The 19,505-nt window shown below is 48.2% G+C and overlaps 1 protein-coding gene across 1 annotated transcript in view; it reads left to right on the top strand.

Annotated features, from left to right (window-relative positions):
- Positions 1–266: 266 nt before the first annotated feature.
- LOC134984432 (zinc finger protein ZFP2-like) overlaps positions 267–19,505 on the top strand; it is a 28,980-nt gene continuing 9,741 nt past the window's right edge. The window contains exons 1-5 of the mRNA XM_063950013.1: positions 267–295; positions 1,635–1,837; positions 16,022–16,144; positions 16,224–16,321; positions 16,450–16,888. Of these exons, the coding sequence (XP_063806083.1) occupies positions 267–295; positions 1,635–1,837; positions 16,022–16,144; positions 16,224–16,321; positions 16,450–16,888 (892 nt within the window). The remainder of the gene's footprint in view (positions 296–1,634; positions 1,838–16,021; positions 16,145–16,223; positions 16,322–16,449; positions 16,889–19,505) is intronic.

The raw sequence follows: 19,505 nt of genomic DNA on the forward strand, positions 1-19,505 counted from the left end.
TTGTGTTTTATTAACCACGGAAATCCTAGGATCAGTTCGTGAGAGGCTTAAGGAATTACAAGAAAATAGATATTTTCTGAATGAAGAACTCGACCTAAAACTTGAGAGGGATAGAACGAAAGGATATGATTCCCTCAGTAATATGACTTCCATCCACCAAAGTAATTGAAATGGTACGATCCAAACGGACAGTTGGTATTCCTGATCATTTAACCAGAGCTGAGGTAATGAAGCTTTCAGCAGCTCCGGAGTCAAGTAGTGCAGGGATGAGTAGAGAGGAAGAAGGGAGCTCCAGGTGAGTTAACAAGACAGACTCTTTCTTGGCAAGTAATTCCGAGAATTCTCCTAGCTTGACCTCTCCAGCACAGGCTAGGAGCGGGCGTTTCCTGGTCGTTGACTGCAGGATTTAAGGAAATGATCTGACGCACCACAATACAGGCATAGGTTCCCTTGTCGCCGTCTCTGACGTTCTTCGTTGGAGAGACGGGAACGATTGATCTGCATGGGTTGTTCGGTAGTTGGTGATGATGATCTTGGCGGAAGAACGACTCGAGGCTTGGGATGATCAGACCGCGATCTCTCCATACAGCGTTCTCTGTACCTCAGGTCTAATTTATTACATAAGGAAATCAATTTATCCAACTTATCTGGAACGTCCTGAGTTGCAGGTCATCTTTGATCTTTTCGGAGAGACCGCTCCAGAAAGCTGCAACGAGAGCCTCCTCATTCCAGTTCAGTTCTGAGGAGAGAGTACGAAACTGGATCATGTGCTGACTAACCGTACATGTGCCCTGACGCAGGCGCAGGATCTCTAATGAGGCGGCAGAAGTCCTGCCCGGTTCATCGAAGATTCTTCTAAAGGTTGCTACGAACTCTGAATAGTTAGACAGGATGGGATCTGTCTTCTCCCACAAAGGTTAGACCCATTCCAATGCTTGCCCAGTAAGCAAAGAAATTATATAGGCTACCTTGGTTCGTGCTGATGGAAAGTTGGCCGACTGTAGTTCGAGCTGGATTTCGCACTGGTTGAGAAACCCACGGCATTGTTTTGGATTCTCATTGAACTTACTGGGTGATGGCAAATGTAACCGTGGAAGTGATACTGGTACAGGCAGAAGCGGGACCGGAGGTGCTAATGTGGGAGCAGCCGTCGATACTTGAGGGGCCGTCATGGCAACACAGAGAGAATCGAGACGTTCGGACACATTCTGCATGAACTGCACATTTTGAGATTGTGTGGCCTCCTGCTTACTAAAGCGAGACCAGATATCTGCAGTTCTATCCCCTCCTGAGGCCTGATCACCCTTCGTATTTATTGGGCCAATGCTTACTGTCACGTTTAGCAAGGTTTGAGAATCCGGCGCCTGAGACTTGCCCAAGGAAGTGGTTGTCTGCAGATGAATAAGACGAATAAGAGGGGGTTGGATGTAGTTCCTTCTCATGGGACAAGGGGAAATGAGGAACGTAGGCGGGGCTAAGACTCAGTGAGTTGTAGTTCTTGAGAATGAGGCTGAAGTAGGGAACTGTGGCTTGTGGACGATGACTTAAAAACTTAGTTGTAGACAAAGAACTGCGGGTTGTGGTTTGAAAGATGAGACTGTAGATAATTAACTATGATACTTTGGTGATAAAAGATGTGGCTGGAGACAAAGAACGGTGGACTGTGACTTGAAAGACGAGCTTGTAGATAATGAACTGTGGATAGTGGTTCAAAGCCGTAGCTGGAGACAAAGATCTGTGGACTGTGGCTTGAAAGATGAGTCAGAAAGACAGAGGCCGTCCGTGCCCAAAGGATTTAACTGGACTGGGTTTTCCTGGAGCGCTTCCACAGGCAGCAGTAGGTTAGGAACGGCAGGGCTGCAGCATCAACTGAGAACCGGCTAAGCAGGGTTAGGAGAAACCAGAACACAGCAAGAATTCTGGGAGCACAGGGCTAAAGCACCTACAACAGGGTTGTAACTTGAAGCACTGGCCTCCCTGTCATAAACCAGCCCCCTTTTGTAAGGAGAACTCTCCCTGGATTGGCTGGAAGGAAACAGGAAGCCAAGCTGTGCCTCAGACTTGGTCTCCAACATGGTGTTGACCAGTAATGCAGACATCTCTGCATAACCTCACAGCTCACTGCCCCTGGTCTCCTAGCAACATATCGGCAAGAGAGACCCACTGCAGCGGCGTCCCGCCGCCACGAGCGAACCCCCTCACCGCCGCTACCACTGCCCACGGACCTGGTGCGGCAGCCCTCCTCTGCTGCTGCCCACAAGCCACCTGTGAAGCCGGCCCCAGCACATGTGTAAGACCTCGGGCGCTGACTTCTTCTCACTTCCTCTCTTTAACCACTCTCATCTCCACCGGTTATCAAACCCACCAGAATGGTATCATCCACAAACTTAATCACAGAGATTGTCTCCAAATTAGACTCACAGTCAGAGGTTTACAGGGAATATAAGAAGGGACTTAAAACACACCCCTGCGGAACTCCTACACTTAACACCAGTTCAGAAGACAGGTCAGAGCCCAGTCAAGAAATCCAACAGCCAATGACATATGGCCGCATCATATCCGATACGCAAAAGCTTTTTTACTAACACCGCCGGCACTACCGTGTTAAAGGCGGAACTATAATCCACAAATAACAATCTAGCATAGGTGTCTCTATTTTCAAGATGACAAAGTACTCTACTAAGCACCATAAGAGCTGCGTCCTCAGTTGATCTGTTCGACCGATAGGCAAACTGATTAGGGTCAAATCCCAATGGATGGACCAAAACAATTCTCTCAAAACATTTCATAATCAATGAAGTGAGAGCAATCGGCCTATAGTCGTTCAGACCAATGACCGACGCAGACTTAGGAATTGGAACAATTATTGAAGTTTTGAAGCACCGTGGAACAGTGCATTGACTCAGGGAAAAGTTTTAAATCTTTGTAAAAATGCCTGCCAACTGCTCAGCACATGCCCCTAATACTCTGCCTGAAATACAATCCGGGCCAGGAGCCTTCCTTACGTTCGTTCTGGTGACACAATCCCTAACCTCAACTTCAGTCAGGGTCAAAAAACGATCTGAATGGAATCTAAAAGAGTTACCTGTAGAAGAGTCAACCTCTTCAAAACGTGCATAAAAGTGATTTAGCTCAGCAGACGAAGGACCGCCCATCCTGACAGAAGTAGAACTTTTATAATCAGAGATGTATTTAATTCCTCTCCACATCGTTCTTGCATCACCCGATTCTTTAAAATGGTTTTCAATCTTACTCGAGTAAGCTTCCTTAGCAAGACGAATACCCTTTTTTAAATTAAACCAGGAAATCATATAAGCTAATTTGTCTTTTACTCTAAACGCCCTATCCCTAGCTCTCAATAAGGTACGAACCTCACTGTTCATCCAAGGTTTGTCATTTGGGAAGGTACAAGCTAACTTCCTCTTAGTAACACTTTCTATGCAACAATTACTATACAATGACACCATTGATGCCCAACGATCGTTATCAACACCTAAATCCCCAGTAGCCTCCTCAATAAACTGATCCCAATCAATACACTCAAAGCAACCCTGCAAACTTAATAAAGCTCCCTCTGGCCAGACCTCAACTTCCTTAGTAATTGGTTAATCCCTCCCTAATACCGACAAATACCTGGGAATTAACCAGAGTGATGAGTGATCGGACTGCCCAACGTGACGACACAAAAGACATTTGTATGCATGCTCAACATTAGGGGTGGGGTGGGCTAGAGGAACAACCATGCAGAGGGACGTGGTTTTCAACAAACCACAAACCGTCGTCAGGACACAAAGGCCGTTGACAAGCCAGTGGCATGACGTGCTCCCAGCCCATCTTGGCTCTTCAGTTGTGGGAGCACACCTTCAGACGTTTCACTTCGCGTGGTTTCAGACATCACAGACGGGTGGATCGGCAATTTTGTTTTCAAAGGTTTCAAAATTTAGTTTTATTGTCTACCACCGATGCGGTTTTTCAAGACGGGTCTGCCTGTGTCAGCAAACAAGTGAGCAGGTCTGCAGGCCACTATTCAGTCTCTCGTACATTCAGCAGTTTTGGTTCAGGTTTCAGTACACCAACAAGGTTTTATTCCAATCTTTTTGTAGTGCCAAAGCCGGATGGCTCGGTCACACCGATATGGAACCTAAGGGGGTTCAATCGGTACGTCACTTACTACACATTCAAGATGGAATCCCTACGGTCAGTGATTGCAGGTTTAGGACCACAGCAATTCATGATTTTGCGGGATCTCAAGGATGCATACTTACACATTCCAATTTGGCCACCGCATCAGGCGTACTTAAGTTTGCAGTTCAACAAGCGCCTCGGTATTCACAAAGATGATGTCTGTGATGATAGTTCATCTCAGATCCCTGGGAGTGATAATCGTTCCATACTTAGATGACCTTCTCATCAAGGCTTCATCTCAACAAATACTTCATAAACATGCCTTACTGTTGTAAAGTCTACTAGTTCAGTACGGATGGATTGTCAACTTTAAAAAAAAAATCGAGTCGCTTCCTGTGTCAAAGAATTCCATTTTAGGAATGATTCTGATTACGGTGGATCAAGGCATTTATCTTCCACAACATTAAGTACATGCTATTCATCATCTAGTACTGCCAGTGCTCAAACCATGGACAGTCTCTGTGCATTTGTGCATTCGACTGTTAAGACAGATGGGGGCATCTTTCAAAACACTCCAGTTCGGAAGATTTCACTCATGTCCCGTTCAACTGGATCTTCTCGCATAGTGATCCGGCTCTTGTCTACAAACTCATCAGATGGTGTGCTTGTCTCCAGGGCCAGAGTATCAATACTCTTGTGGCTCCACATACACAATCTCACTGCGGGAAAAAGGTTTGGAGTCTGGAATTGGATAATTCTGATGACGGACGCAAGTCTCAAAGGTTGGGGAGCAGTGGTCCAACATTGTCAGTTTCAGGGTCTATGTTCAGACCGAGACAGATTACCGTCAATCAGCGTCCTGGAACTCAGGGCAATTTACAACGCTCTGCGTCAGGCAGTTCACTTGCTCCTGTCTCAGACTGTTCAGGTTCAGACGGACAACGCGACGGAAGTCGCATACATCAACAAACCAGGAGGGACTCAAAGTCGCATGGCCATGCAAGAAATTGCTCGAATCCTCAATTGGGCCAAACATCACCATGTGATATTGTTGGCGGTCTTCATTCCGGGAGTGCACAACTGGGAGGCAGATTGTCTCAGTCATCAAGATTTTCCTCCAGAAGATGTTCCAGATGTTAGTCCAGCGCTGGAGTTACCCAAAGATGGATCTAATGGCTTCTCGCCATAATCATCAGACAGTTACGTGGCCATACAGCCTAGTGTATCTATTTCTGTTTCCGCTGCTTCCTCGGTTGCTAAAGCGGATCAAACGAGAGTCCACGACTGTCATACTAGTGGCGCCTCGTTGGCCTCGGAGAGTGTGGTTCTTGAATCTCCATGGTCTACTCGCAGACGATCCCTGGCTGATTCCGCTACGTCCAGACCTACTACAGCAGGGGTCGTTCCTTTACCCTGATTTAGCGTGGCTGCTTTTTACGGGGTGGCTGTTGAGACCACTCTCAAGACGAGAGGGCATTCCACAGTTGGTTATACCAACCACGTTACGTGCTAGGAAGCCAGTTTCAGCAGCTCATTATCACAGGATTTGGCGAGTGGTTGGTGTGAAGCTAGGATGTTTCTGACATATTCTTTCAAGTTATCCCATCTTTTGCTCTTTTTACAGACGGGGTTAGATGGAGGACTGCGTTTAGCGACACTAACGGTGCAGGTCTCTGCCTTGTCAGTTTTCTTTCAAAGGTGTTTGGCTCTTTGCCAACAGTTCACAATTTTCTGCAAGGTGTCCTCAGTATAACCTCCCCTCACACCACCTACGGCTCCATGGACGTGAATATAATTTTGCATGGTTTTGCAGTCACGTTTTGAACCCTTGCAACATGTGGATGTTAAGTTTAGAACTTGGAAAACCTTGTTTCTCCTAGCCTTAGCTTCGGCAAGGTGTGTTGCACAATTGGGTGCCTTGTCATGCAAGCCACTGTATCTGGTATTTCATACTGACAGACCGGACCTTTGGACAAATCCCGCTTTTCTACCGCAGGTTGTATCTTCTTTCACATCAATCAACCAATCGTAGTTCCTGTTTTTCAGAAAATTCAGGTACTCCGGCTACTTTGGATGTGGTACGCACACTCCGCGTTTATGTAGCCCGAACATTAAAAGTACGTATATCGGATACTTTGTTCTCTATGATGAAGTCAAGATAGGTTGGGCAGCTTCCAAACAGACCTTGGCCAGATGTTAGGCGCCGGGGTCCGCTCGTCGGTGCGGCCCGGCGCCTAGCAACCAGGGACGCCGTACGCGAACAGCCGCCGGCTCCCTGGCAACGCTGGACGCCGGGCGCGCTGAGCCGCACGGACCCTAGCAACGGGGACGCCACTGGCGGACCGAGTTCCCCGTTGCTAGGCTTTAAGGGTTAATGTTTTCTCCTGCTCTCTGGCCGGGCAGCAAGGCAGCTGCATGGCATTTATTCTAATCAGCCTTTTGGCAGCTGATTGGAGGACTCCTTGTTTAATACACTCCCAGGGCTTCTCACAGACGCCGGTAATAGCTTCCTGCATGCTGTCTTTGTTTGCTGAGAGTCTGTTCCAGTCTTGCTGTATCCGGTCATTCCAGTATTGGAAGCTCTGAACTCGGAAGTTTGTCATCTAATTCCTGGAGTCCTGACTAATCACCTTATAACATCCAGTGGTGTTCGTGAGTCACGGCCTTGCCGTGTGTTGCGGCTTGTCCGCTTTATTATTTATTATTTATGTTTTGGTGCATTTTGCGGAGGGTTCCGCTTCCACAGGTCCACTCTGGTATCCGGCGGTGCCGGGTAGGAGTATTGGACAAGTGGATTTTGGTTGTTCTTTTCCCTGGCGGGTTTCCGCACATACTTTAGGTTTTGTCAGTTAGCTTGTAGCCCCTGGCCTGGTTGTTTAGTCAGAGGGCCCCTTGTTATCACCCTGTCTCGGATTTCCCTTTGTCTCCCATTAAGACCTGAGGGGGCATCGGAGTTGGGCAGACTTAATCCGCCCTTCAAACGCGGCTGCCATGAGCTCAAGCAACCATAGTCTCGCAGGGGATTTCTGACAGCACGGGCGAGACAACGGAGTTAGGGCGCATGGGGCTATTTTCTATTCCCGCTCCCATAACCAGCATTCCCTTCCAGTACTCTGACCATTGCCATGAGATCTCCTCCGGTCAGGAGTACTGGAATCATAACATTATTACCGGCCAAACCAAAACCTAAAATTAAACTGGGTTTAATTTTTTCCTTATTCAGTTTTGTAAGAGTTATCGGCCTCATGAATCCCACAGGCTTAGGGCCAAATCCTGGTCAGCTCCTAGTCAGCCAGATTCAAGAACTTACTCAGATGTTTCAGGATCTTTCCCTTCGGGTGAAGTCGCAGGAAGATCTTTTACGAACTTCCCCGAGGGTAGTCCCTGAACCAAAAATGCACTTGCCTGACCGTTTTTCTGGTGATAGGAAGGAGTTTTTTAATTTTAAAGAATCCTGTAAACTTTATTTTCGGTTAAGACCGATCTCCTCAGGTACTGAATCTCAGCGGGTCGGAATTATTATTTCTTTGCTCCAGCGAGATCCTCAGACCTGGGCATTCGGTTTAAAAGTAGAGGATCCGGCGTTGTCATCAGTAGACGCCTTTTTTGGGTCTTTAGGGCTTTTGTATGATGACCCTGATAGAGAGGCATCCGCTGAGAGTCAGTTACGCACTCTCAGACAGGGTAGAAATCCTGCAGAAGTTTTTTGTACAGAGTTTCACCGTTGGTCGAACGACTGTGGCTAGAATGACCCAGCCCTGCGCAGTCAGTTTCGCCTCGGCTTATCAGAGTCTATAAAAGACAGTCTCCTTCAGTATCCCGCTCCTGAGACTCTCGATAAACTCATGGAGCTTTCTATTAAGATTGATCGTCGTCTCAGAGAGCGGAGGGCTGAAAAAGGAGCACCTGTCAGGTCTACTCCATGTGTATTTTCCATTCCTGAGGACGTAGAGAAGCCCATGCAGATGGGTCTCTCCCGGCTGTCTCCAGAAGAAAGAGCCAGAAGGCAAAACTCTGGTCTTTGTTTGTACTGTGGGGGTAAGGGACATTTTGCCCGTAATTGTCCGATCAAGTCAGGAAAACGCCTCGACCAAGTGAATTGTGAGGGGGTTCACTTTGGTCTGCAGCTTATCTCCTCGAAGAACTCCCTTTTAGTCCCAGCTAAAGTTTCCTTTGGCAGCCTCTGTTCCTCGGTGTCGGCTTTTGTTGACAGTGGACCTGCAGGGAACTTTATGGACTTAACGTGGGCCAAGGCCTTAGGTATTCCTCAGTTAGCCTTGAGTAGGTGTATCACCATGCATGGTTTAGATGGGAGTCCCTTGTCCAATGGGGTTATTTCCCTCTGTACACCCCCTGTACTACTTACGGTAGGAGCTCTTCATTCCGAAAAGATCGAGTTTTTCCTTACCCATTGCCCAGCAGTTCCAGTGGTTCTGGGTCACCCTTGGCTGGCCTTTCATAATCCCACCATTGATTGGCAGTCGGGGGAGATTTCACAATGGGGTACCATCTGTAATAAGGAATGTATTACGTTTCCCGTCAGAATAGCTGCTGCCATTCCCGAACTCATTCCCGTTGAATACCAGGACTTTGTTGATGTGTTTTCCAAGGGCAATGCGGACATTCTGCCTCCCCATCGGCCTTATGATTGTGCTATTGAGCTAATTCCTGGTGCCACATTGCCAAAGGGAAGGTTATATGCATTATCCGGGCCAGAAACTGCGGCCATGAATGAGTATGTTAAGGAGAGCCTAGGGAAAGGATTTATCAGGCCATCTAAATCCCCTTTAAGTGCAGGCTTCTTCTTTGTAGAGAAAAAAGACGGATCACTCAGACCTTGCATTGACTTTAGAGCCCTGAATAAGATCTCAGTTAAAAATACTTACCCTCTGCCGCTGATTTCTGTCCTCTTTGATCAGCTGCGTTCGGCTGTGATTTTTTCTAAAATTGACCTGAGGGGAGCGTATAACCTCATCCGAATCAAGTCGGGAGATGAGTGGAAGACGGCTTTCAGTACTCAGTCGGGTCACTACGAGTATCTGGTGATGCCGTTCGGCTTGTCTAACGCTCCGGCAGTATTCCAGGATCTCATTAACGATGTGCTCCGTGATTTTCTAGGAAGATTCGTGGTCGTTTACTTAGACGACATCCTGATCTATTCTGAATCAATTGAACAACATGTTACCCAGGTGCGTCAGGTTCTTCAAAAATTACGTGAAAATCATCTATATGCCAAGCTGGAGAAGTGTGAGTTTCATGTCACGGAGGTATCCTTTTTAGGGTACATTATTTCCCCTCGGGGATTCTGCATGGAACCTAAGAAGCTCCAAGCCATCCTTAGCTGGGCGCAACCCACCAACTTAAAAGCAATTCAGCACTTTTTAGGGTTTGCGAATTATTATAGAAGATTTATTCATTCTTTTTCCGACCTGGGTGCTCCCATTGTTGCACTGACTAAGAAGGGAGCAGATCCTACCAACTGGTCACATGAAGCCGAGTTATCCTTTCAGGCCTTGAAACAAGCTTTTGTCTCAGCTCCAGTCCTCAGACATCCCAACCCAGAATTGCCCTTCATTGTTGAGGTTGATGCCTCGGAGGTTGGAGTGGGGGCTATCCTATCTCAGAAGGATCCGGACACTCTGGAACTACATCCTTGTGCCTTTTATGTCCAGGAAATTCTCATCCGCTGAATCCAACTACGATGTTGGTAACCGGGAGTTACTGGCTATTAAATGGGCTATCGAGGAGTGGAGGCATTGGCTTGAGGGAGCAACACATACCATTTCAGTATTGACTAACCATAAGAATCTGCAATACATCGAATCAGCTAAGCGGCTGAATGCCCGGCAGGCTCGTTGGGCTTTGTTCTTTACTCGTTTCAAATTTATTATAACTTTCAGGCCAGGTTCCAAGAATACCAAGGCAGATGCTCTGTCACGCAGTTTTCTTCCGGTTCATGATAACAGTCCTGTTACTCCCATACTTCCATCTTCAGTCATTTGGGCAGGCCTCACACAAGATTTATTTACCCAGTTAAAACAGCTTCAACACCAAGCTCCTGGAAATACTCCTGCTGGTCGTCTTTACGTCCCTGAGTTCTTGAGAGCTACTGTTTTGACTGAGTTCCATGATAACAAAGTTTCCGGGCATCCGGGGATCTCTAAGACATTGGAGTTAGTCTCCCGCTCAGTATGGTGGCCTGGTCTTTCTAAAGACGTTAAGGAGTTTGTTTCTTCATGTCAGGTTTGTGCACAGCATAAGGTTCCCCGTTCCTTGCCTATCGGGCAACTTATGCCCTTGAATGTCCCTCTCAGGCCATGGTCTCATATTTCCATGGATTTTGTGGTGGACCTTCTCCTTTCAGCTGGATGCAGAGTCATTTAGGTGGTAGTAGACCGTTTTAGCAAGATGGCTCATTTCATTGCCCTTCCCCGACTGCCATCTGCCCAAGGATTGGCAGTGTTGTTTCTCCGCCATGTTTTCAGACTTCATGGGTTGCCCACTGATATTGTTTCTGATCGGGGTCCACAATTCATTGCACAATTCTGGAAGTGTTTCTGTGCTTCATTAAAGATGAGATTATCATTAACATCTGGTTACCACCCACAGTCCAACGGGCAAACCGAGCGAGTTAACCAATCATTGAAACAGTATTTGCGTTTGTATTCAGCTAAACTCCAGAATGATTGGTCCGAGTTTCTTCCATTGGCGGAGTTTGCTTACAATAATTCTTGTCATTCCTCCACCAACGTGTCTCCATTCTTTTCAGTTTTTGGTTTTCACCCCAGAGCTAATTCTTTTTTTCAACATTCCTCAGTTTCCTCGCTAACCTTAACCTCCCATCTCAGAGCCATTTGGAAAAAAGTGCACCTTGCTCTCAGAAAAGCGGCCTTTCGAGAGAAAAAATTTTCTGACCGGCTCCGACGTCCTTGCAGTTTTAAGGTGGGAGATAGGGTATGGTTGTCGACTCGTAACATTAGACTTCGACAATCTTCAGCTAGGTTGGGATCCAAATTTATTGGACCATTTCATATCATTAAAAAAGTTAACCCAGTTGCTTTCCGGTTACGTTTACCAAAATCTCTCCGGATTGGTAATACGTTTCATTGCTCCCTGTTGAAGCCATACATTTCTTCCAATAAATTTCCTCGGAAGATCTCTCAGGGAAGATCTCCAGTGGATGTACAGGGGCAACAGGAGTTCCTGGTGGAGAAGGTTCTCGATTCCAAGTTGTCCAGGGGCCGGCTCTATTTTCTGGTTCACTGGAGAGGTTATGGTCCAGAGGAAAGGTCCTGGGTCCTGGATAAGGATCTTCATGCCCCAAGGCTCAAGAGGGCATTTTTTCGGTAGTTTCCTTGGAAGCCTGGCTTTAGGGGTTCCTTGACCCCTCCTCAAGGGGGGGTACTGTTAGGCGCCGGGGTCCGCTCGTCGGTGCGTCCCGGCGCCTAGCAACCAGGGACGCCGTACGCGAACAGCCGCCGGCTCCCTGGCAACGCTGGACGCCGGGCGCGCTGAGCCGCACGGACCCTAGCAACGGGGACGCCACTGGCGGACCGAGTTCCCCGTTGCTAGGCTTTAAGGGTTAATGTTTTCTCCTGCTCTCTGGCCGGGCAGCAAGGCAGCTGCATGGCATTTATTCTAATCAGCCTTTTGGCAGCTGATTGGAGGACTCCTTGTTTAATACACTCCCAGGGCTTCTCACAGACGCCGGTAATAGCTTCCTGCATGCTGTCTTTGTTTGCTGAGAGTCTGTTCCAGTCTTGCTGTATCCGGTCATTCCAGTATTGGAAGCTCTGAACTCGGAAGTTTGTCATCTAATTCCTGGAGTCCTGACTAATCACCTTATAACATCCAGTGGTGTTCGTGAGTCACGGCCTTGCCGTGTGTTGCGGCTTGTCCGCTTTATTATTTATTATTTATGTTTTGGTGCATTTTGCGGAGGGTTCCGCTTCCACAGGTCCACTCTGGTATCCGGCGGTGCCGGGTAGGAGTATTGGACAAGTGGATTTTGGTTGTTCTTTTCCCTGGCGGGTTTCCGCACATACTTTAGGTTTTGTCAGTTAGCTTGTAGCCCCTGGCCTGGTTGTTTAGTCAGAGGGCCCCTTGTTATCACCCTGTCTCGGATTTCCCTTTGTCTCCCATTAAGACCTGAGGGGGCATCGGAGTTGGGCAGACTTAATCCGCCCTTCAAACGCGGCTGCCATGAGCTCAAGCAACCATAGTCTCGCAGGGGATTTCTGACAGCACGGGCGAGACAACGGAGTTAGGGCGCCAGGGGCTATTTTCTATTCCCGCTCCCATAACCAGCATTCCCTTCCAGTACTCTGACCATTGCCATGAGATCTCCTCCGGTCAGGAGTACTGGAATCATAACACCAGATAGATTAACCTGACCATTCATCAGGTGCACTTTCATGCTAGTCTAACACCGACTGCATCTGTTTTAGCACATTCCACGCGTTCTGTGGGAATGTCATGGGCAGCAGGTCGTGGAGCTTCTACGGCGCAACCTTGCTGTGCAGTTACATGGCTATCAGTGCACACATTTGTGCGCTTTTACAAGTTTGATAATTCTGTGGCATCAGCTTCTAGCTTTGGCCGTCTAGTGTTACAGGTGCCAAACCGCTGTCCCGCCGAAGGGGGAAACTTTTGTACGTCCCAAGGGTACTCCAGTGACCCCTAGTGGATGAAAAAGAAAACAAGATTTTGGTACTTGTCAGATAAATCCTTTTCTTTGCACCCACAGGAGGCACTGGACGCCCACCCAGAGCAGTTTCTCCTGGCTGGTGGTAAGTTCAATAGTTCTTATGGTAACACAATTTCACTGACTTATTCAAATGTAAGGTGATTGTTATCTATTGTTGTGTCACCTTTGTCTGTTATGTTATAATGTTATATGTAATTCTCCATTGTTCGTCCTCTCTGTCGCTCCTATTCGGCTCAGCAAAAAAACACTAAGGCATCTTGGGAGTATAGAAGGGGAAGGAGGGTTACACATTTACATTTTTAAATGTGCCTATCCCTGCTATCGCACCGTCCATATCCCTAGAGTACTCCAGTGCCACCTGTGGATTCAAAGAAAAGGATTTATCTGGTAAGTACCAAAATCCTATTATCTACTGTAATAATACAGAGACATGACTGTGGAGGTGAGGGGATTTGGGCGTATTTACAGTGATATTTATGTCTCTTCCATTTCACAGAGGTGTGAAGAAGACATCTGGTGAGTGTGAGACACCCAGCAGCCATCCTCGTGTGACAGGAGGACTGAGAAGGTCCCAGAGGCCAATCACGGTGCCTCCACTTCACTCACTGATACATGTGACACAGTGACCAGAAGATCCAGGAACTCACCAACAAGATCATTCAGCTGCTGACTGGAGAGGTGACTGCTGGGAATGTGACATTATACAGTAACACCAGGGGATGTGTCTGGGTGATGACTGGAGAGGTGACTGCTGGGAATGGGGCATTATACAGTAACACCAGGGGATGTGTCTGGGTGATGACTGAAGAGGTGACTGCTGGGAATGGGACGTTATACAGTAACACCAGGGGATGTGTCTGGGTGATGACTGGAGAGGTGACTGTTGGGATTGGGACATTATACAGTAACACCAGGGGATGTGTCTGGGTGATGACTGGAGAGGTAACTGCTGGGAATGGGGCATTATACAGTAACACCAGGGGATGTGTCTGGGTGATGACTGGAGAGGTGACTGTTGGGATTGGGACATTATACAGTAACACCAGGGGATGTGTCTGGGTGGTGACTGGAGAGGTGACTGCAGGGAATGGGATATTATACAGTAACACCAGGGGATGTGTCTGGGTGATGACTGGAGAGGTGACTGCTGGGAATGGGACATTATACAGTAACACCAGGGGACGTGTCTGGGTGATGGCTGGAGAGGTGACTGCTGGGAATGGGAAATTATACAGTAACACCAGGGGACGTGTCTGGGTGATGACTGGAGAGGTGACTGCTGGGAATGGGGCATTATACAGTAACACCAGGGGACGTGTCTGGGTGATGACTGGAGAGGTGACTGCTGGGAATGGGACATTATACAGTAACACCAGGGGACGTGTCTGGGTGATGACTGGAGGGGTGACTGCTGGGTAATGGGGCATTATACAGTAACACCAGGGGATGTGTCTGGGAGATGACTGGAGAGGTGACTGCTGGGAATGGGACGTTATACAGTAACACCGGGGGATGTGTCTGGGTGATGACTGAAGAGGTGACTGCTGGGAATGGGGCATTATACAGTAACACCAGGGGACGTGTCTGGGTGATGACTGGAGAGGTGACTGCTGGGAATGGGGCATTATACAGTAACACCAGGGGACGTGTCTGGGTGATGACTGGAGAGGTGACTGCTGGGAATGGGGCATTATATAGTAACACCAGGGGATGTGTCTGGGTGATGACTGGAGAGATGACTGCTGGGAATGGGACATTGTAAAGTAACACCAGGGGATGTGTCTGGATGATGACTGGAGAGGTGACTGCTGGGAATGGGACATTATACAGTAACACCAGTGGACGTGTCTGGGTGAGGACTGGAGAGGTGACTGCTGGGAATGGGTCATTATAAAGTAACACCGTAGGACATGTCTGGGTGATGACTGGAGAGGTGGCTGTTGGGAATGGGACATTATACAGTAACACCATGGGACGTGTCTGGGTGATGACTGGAGAGGTGGCTGCTGGGAATGGGACATTATACAGTAACACCAGGGGACATGTCCAGGTGATGACTGGAGAGGTGATTGCTGGGAATGGGACATTATACAGTAACACCAGGGAACGTGTCTGGGTGATGACTGGAGAGGTGACTGCTGGCATTGGGACATTATACAGTAACACCAGGGAATGTGTCTGGGTGATGACTGGAGAGGTGACTGCTGGGAATGGGGCATTATACAGTAACACCAGGGGATGTGTCTGGGTGATGACTGGAGAGGTGACTGCTGGGAATGGGACATTATACAGTAACGCCTGGGGACGTGTCTGGATGATGACTGGAGAGGTGACTGCTGGGAATGTGACATTATACAGTAACACCAGGGGAAGTGCCTGGGTGATGACTGGAGAGGTGACTGCTGGGAATGGGACATTATACAGTAACACCAGGAGACGTGTCTGGGTGATGGCTGGAGAGGTGACTGCTGGGAATGGGACATTATACAGTAACACCAGGGGACGTGTCTGGGTGATGAATGGAGAGGTGACTGCTGGGAATGGGACATTATACAATAACACCAGGGGACGTGTCCTGGTTATGACTGGAGTGGTGACAGCTGGGAATGGGGCATTATACAGTAACACCAGGGAACGTGTCTGGGTGGTGACTGCCGGGAATGGGACATTATACAGTAACGCCAGGGGATATGTCTGGGTGATGACTGGATAGGTGACTGCTGGGAAGGGGACATTATACAGTAACACCAGGGGACATGTCTGGGTGATGACTGGAGAGGTGACTGCTTGGAATGGGACATTATACAGTAACACTATGGGATGTCACTGGGTGATGACTGGAAAGGTGACTTCTGGGAATGGGACATTATACAGTAACACCAGGGGACTTTTCCTGGTTATGACTGGAGAGGTGACTGCTGGGAATGGGGCATTATACAGTAACACCAGGGGACGTGTCTGGGTGATGACTGGAGACGTGACTGCCGGGAATGAGACATTATACAGTAACACCAGGGGACGTGTCTGGGTGATGACTGGAGAGGTGACTGCTGGGAATGGGACATTATACAGTAACACCAGGGGTTGTGTCTGGGTGATGACTGGAGAGGTGACTGCTGGGAATGGGGCATTATACAGTAACACCAGGGGATGTGTCTGGGTGATGACCGTATCACTGTTTGTGTCCAGTGTCTATAAGGTGTCAGGATGTCACGGTCTATGTCTCCATGCAGGACGGGCAGTATATAGAGGAACACATGGGTCTGTACAAGGACATGATGATGGAGAATCACCGGCCCCTCACATCACTAGGTAAGAGGAGACTGTCATGTATTGTACAGGGGAGAGCAGGTATGGGGCACTATACTCAGTCACTGTGTGTCTCCTACAGATGGGCCCAGTAACAGAGATACCCCAGAGAGATGTCCCCGTCCTCTGTATTCCCAGGATTGTACAGAGGAGAATCACAGGATCCCACAGGAGGATCAGGTAGGTGGGATTTAGGGTCTCACCAATATACCAAAGTGACCATCACTATATGATCTGTAGAGAAGTTTTGTACCTTATACACTGATATTATACTGTTATTAATGTATATTGTTTTGTGGGCTATTTAGGATGAATGTCTCACTGACATTATGATAGAAGATACAGAGGGAGAAGAAGAGACGTATGTGACTGATATAAAGGCAGAAGATATAGAGGGAGAAAAAGAGACGTATGTGACTGATATAAAGGCAGAAGATATAGAGGGAGAAGAAGAGACGTATGTGACTGATATAAAGGCAGAAGATACAGAGGGAGAAGAAGACACGTATGTGACTGATATAAAGGCAGAAGATTCAGAGGGAGAAGAAGACACGTATGTGACTGATATAAAGGCAGAAGATATAGAGGGAGAAGAGACGTATGTGACTGATATAAAGGCAGAAGATATAGAGGGAGAAGAAGAGACGTATGTGACTGATATAAAGGCAGAAGATATAGAGGGAGAAGAAGAGACGTATGTGAGGGGTGATCAGCAGTGTAAGGAGGAGGAGATCCCTACAGATATCGGCAAAGGTGAGTAATAATCATTTAATACAGAAAAGAGTCACATATTCTCCTTGCTCAGTCACTACAGCAATCTCTTATACTACACCCTCCTCTGTAAGTACAAACTAATGAGGAATATATATTTTCCCAGTGAGGAAGTCAGGAGCCATCAGTCCCTATTATACTCCTGCTCTCCCCCTTTCATCATGTCACTGTGTGTTACTAGCCCAGAGATCTGACCAGTCTCCTCCCTAGACTCTCTGGTGTATCTCATACATGATGAGCTATCAGCCCCTATTATACTCCTGCTCTCCCCCTCACATCATGTCACTGTGTGTTACCAGTTCATAGATCTGACCAGTCTCCTCCCCACACTCTCTGGTGTATCTCATACTTCAGGAGGCATCAGCCCCTATTATACTCCTGCTCCCCCCTCACATCATGTCAGTGTGTGTTACCAGCCCAGAGATCTGACCAGTCTCCTCCCCACACTCTCTGGTGTATCTCATACATCAGGAGCCATCAGTCTCTATTATACTCCTGCTCTCCCCCTCACATCATGTCACTGTGTGTTACCAGCCCAGATATCTGACCAGTCTCCTTCCCACACTGTCTGGTGTATCTCATACTTCAGGAGCCATCAGCCCCTATTATACTCCTGCTCTCCTCCTCACATCATGTTGCTGTGTGTTACCAGCCCAGAGATCTGACCAGTCTCCTCCCCACACTCTCTGGTGTATCTCATACATCAGGAGCCATCAGCCCCTATTATACTCCTGCTCTCCCCCTCACATCATGTCACTGTGTGTTACCAGCCCAGATATCTGACCAGTCTCCTTCCCACACTGTCTGGTGTATCTCATACTTCAGGAGCCATCAGCCCCTATTATACTCCTGCTCTCCCCTCACATCATGTCACTGTGTTACCAGCCCAGATATCTGACCAGTCTCTAACCCACACTCTCTAGTGTATCTCATACATCAGGAGCCATCAGCCCCTATTATACTCCTGCTCTCCCCCTCACATCATGTCACTGTGTGTTACCAGCCCAGAGATCTGACCAGTCTCCTTTCCACACTCTCTGGTGTATCTCATACATCAGGAGCCATCAGCCCCTATTATACTCCTGCTCTCCCCCTCACATCATGTCACTGTGTTACCAACCCAGAGATCTGACCAGTCTCCTCCCCACACTCTCTGGTGTATCTCATACATCAGGAGCCATCAGCCCCCTATTATACTCCTGCTCTCCCCTCACATCATGTCACTGTGTGTTACCAGCCCAGAGATCTGACCAGTCTCCTCCCCACACTCTCTGGTGTATCTCATACATCAGGAGCCATCAGCCCCTATTATACTCCTGTTCTCCCCCCTCACATCATGTCACTGTGTGTTACCAGCCCAGAGATCTGACCAGTCTCCTCCCCACACTCTCTGGTGTATCTCATACATCAGGAGCCATCAGTCCCTATTATACTCCTGCTCGCCCCCTCACATCATGTCACTGTGTGTTACCAGCCCAGATATCTGACCAGTCTCCTTTCCACACTCTCTGGTGTATCTCATACATCAGGAGCCATCAGTCCCTATTATACTCCTGCTCTCCCCCTCACATCATGTAACTGTGTTTCTCTGACGTCCTAGTGGATGCTGGGACTCCGTAAGGACCATGGGGAATAGCGGCTCCGCAGGAGACAGGGCACAATAATAAAAGCTTTAGGACTAGCTGGTGTGCACTGGCTCCTCCCCCTATGACCCTCCTCCAAGCCTCAGTTAGATTTTTGTGCCCGGCCGAGAAGGGTGCAATCTAGGTGGCTCTCCTGAGCTGCTTAGAATAAAAGTTTAGTTTAGGTTTATTATTTTCAGTGAGACCTGCTGGCAACAGGCTCACTGCATCGAGGGATTAAGGGGAGAAGAAGCGAACTCACCTGCGTGCAGAGTGGATTGGGCTTCTTAGGCTACTGGACATTAGCTCCAGAGGGACGATCACAGGTACAGCCTGGATGGGTCACCGGAGCCGTGCCGCCGTCCCCCTTACAGAGCCAGAAGAGACGAAGAGGTCCGGTGAAATCGGCGGCAGAAGACATCCTGTCTTCAGACTAAGGTAGCGCACAGCACCGCAGCTGTGCGCCATTGCTCTCAGCACACTTCACACTCCGGTCACTGAGGGTGCAGGGCGCTGGGGGGGGAGCGCCCTGAGACGCAATATAACAGTATATACTTTAGGTGGCAAAAAGAATACATCACATATAGCTCCTGGGCTATATGGATGTATTTTAACCCCTGCCATTTTTACACAAAAAAGCGGGAGATAAGGACGTCGTGAAGGGGCGGAGCATATCTCCTCAGCACACAAGCGCCATTTTCCCTCACAGCTCCGCTGGAAGGACGGCTCCCTGACTCTCCCCTGCAGTCCTGCTTCAGAATCAGGGTAAAAAAGAGAAGGGGGGGCACTTTTGGCAGCAAATAACGATAAAACAGCAGCTATAAGGGAATAACACTTATATAAGGTTATCCCTGTATATATATATATATATATATATATATAGCGCTGGGTGTGTGCTGGCAGACTCTCCCTCTGTCTCTCCAAAGGGCTAAGTGGGGTCCTGTCCTCTATCAGAGCATTCCCGGTGTGTG

The sequence above is a fragment of the Pseudophryne corroboree genome (genome assembly GCF_028390025.1).
Source record: "Pseudophryne corroboree isolate aPseCor3 chromosome 3 unlocalized genomic scaffold, aPseCor3.hap2 SUPER_3_unloc_54, whole genome shotgun sequence".
Lineage (NCBI taxonomy): Eukaryota > Metazoa > Chordata > Amphibia > Anura > Myobatrachidae > Pseudophryne > Pseudophryne corroboree.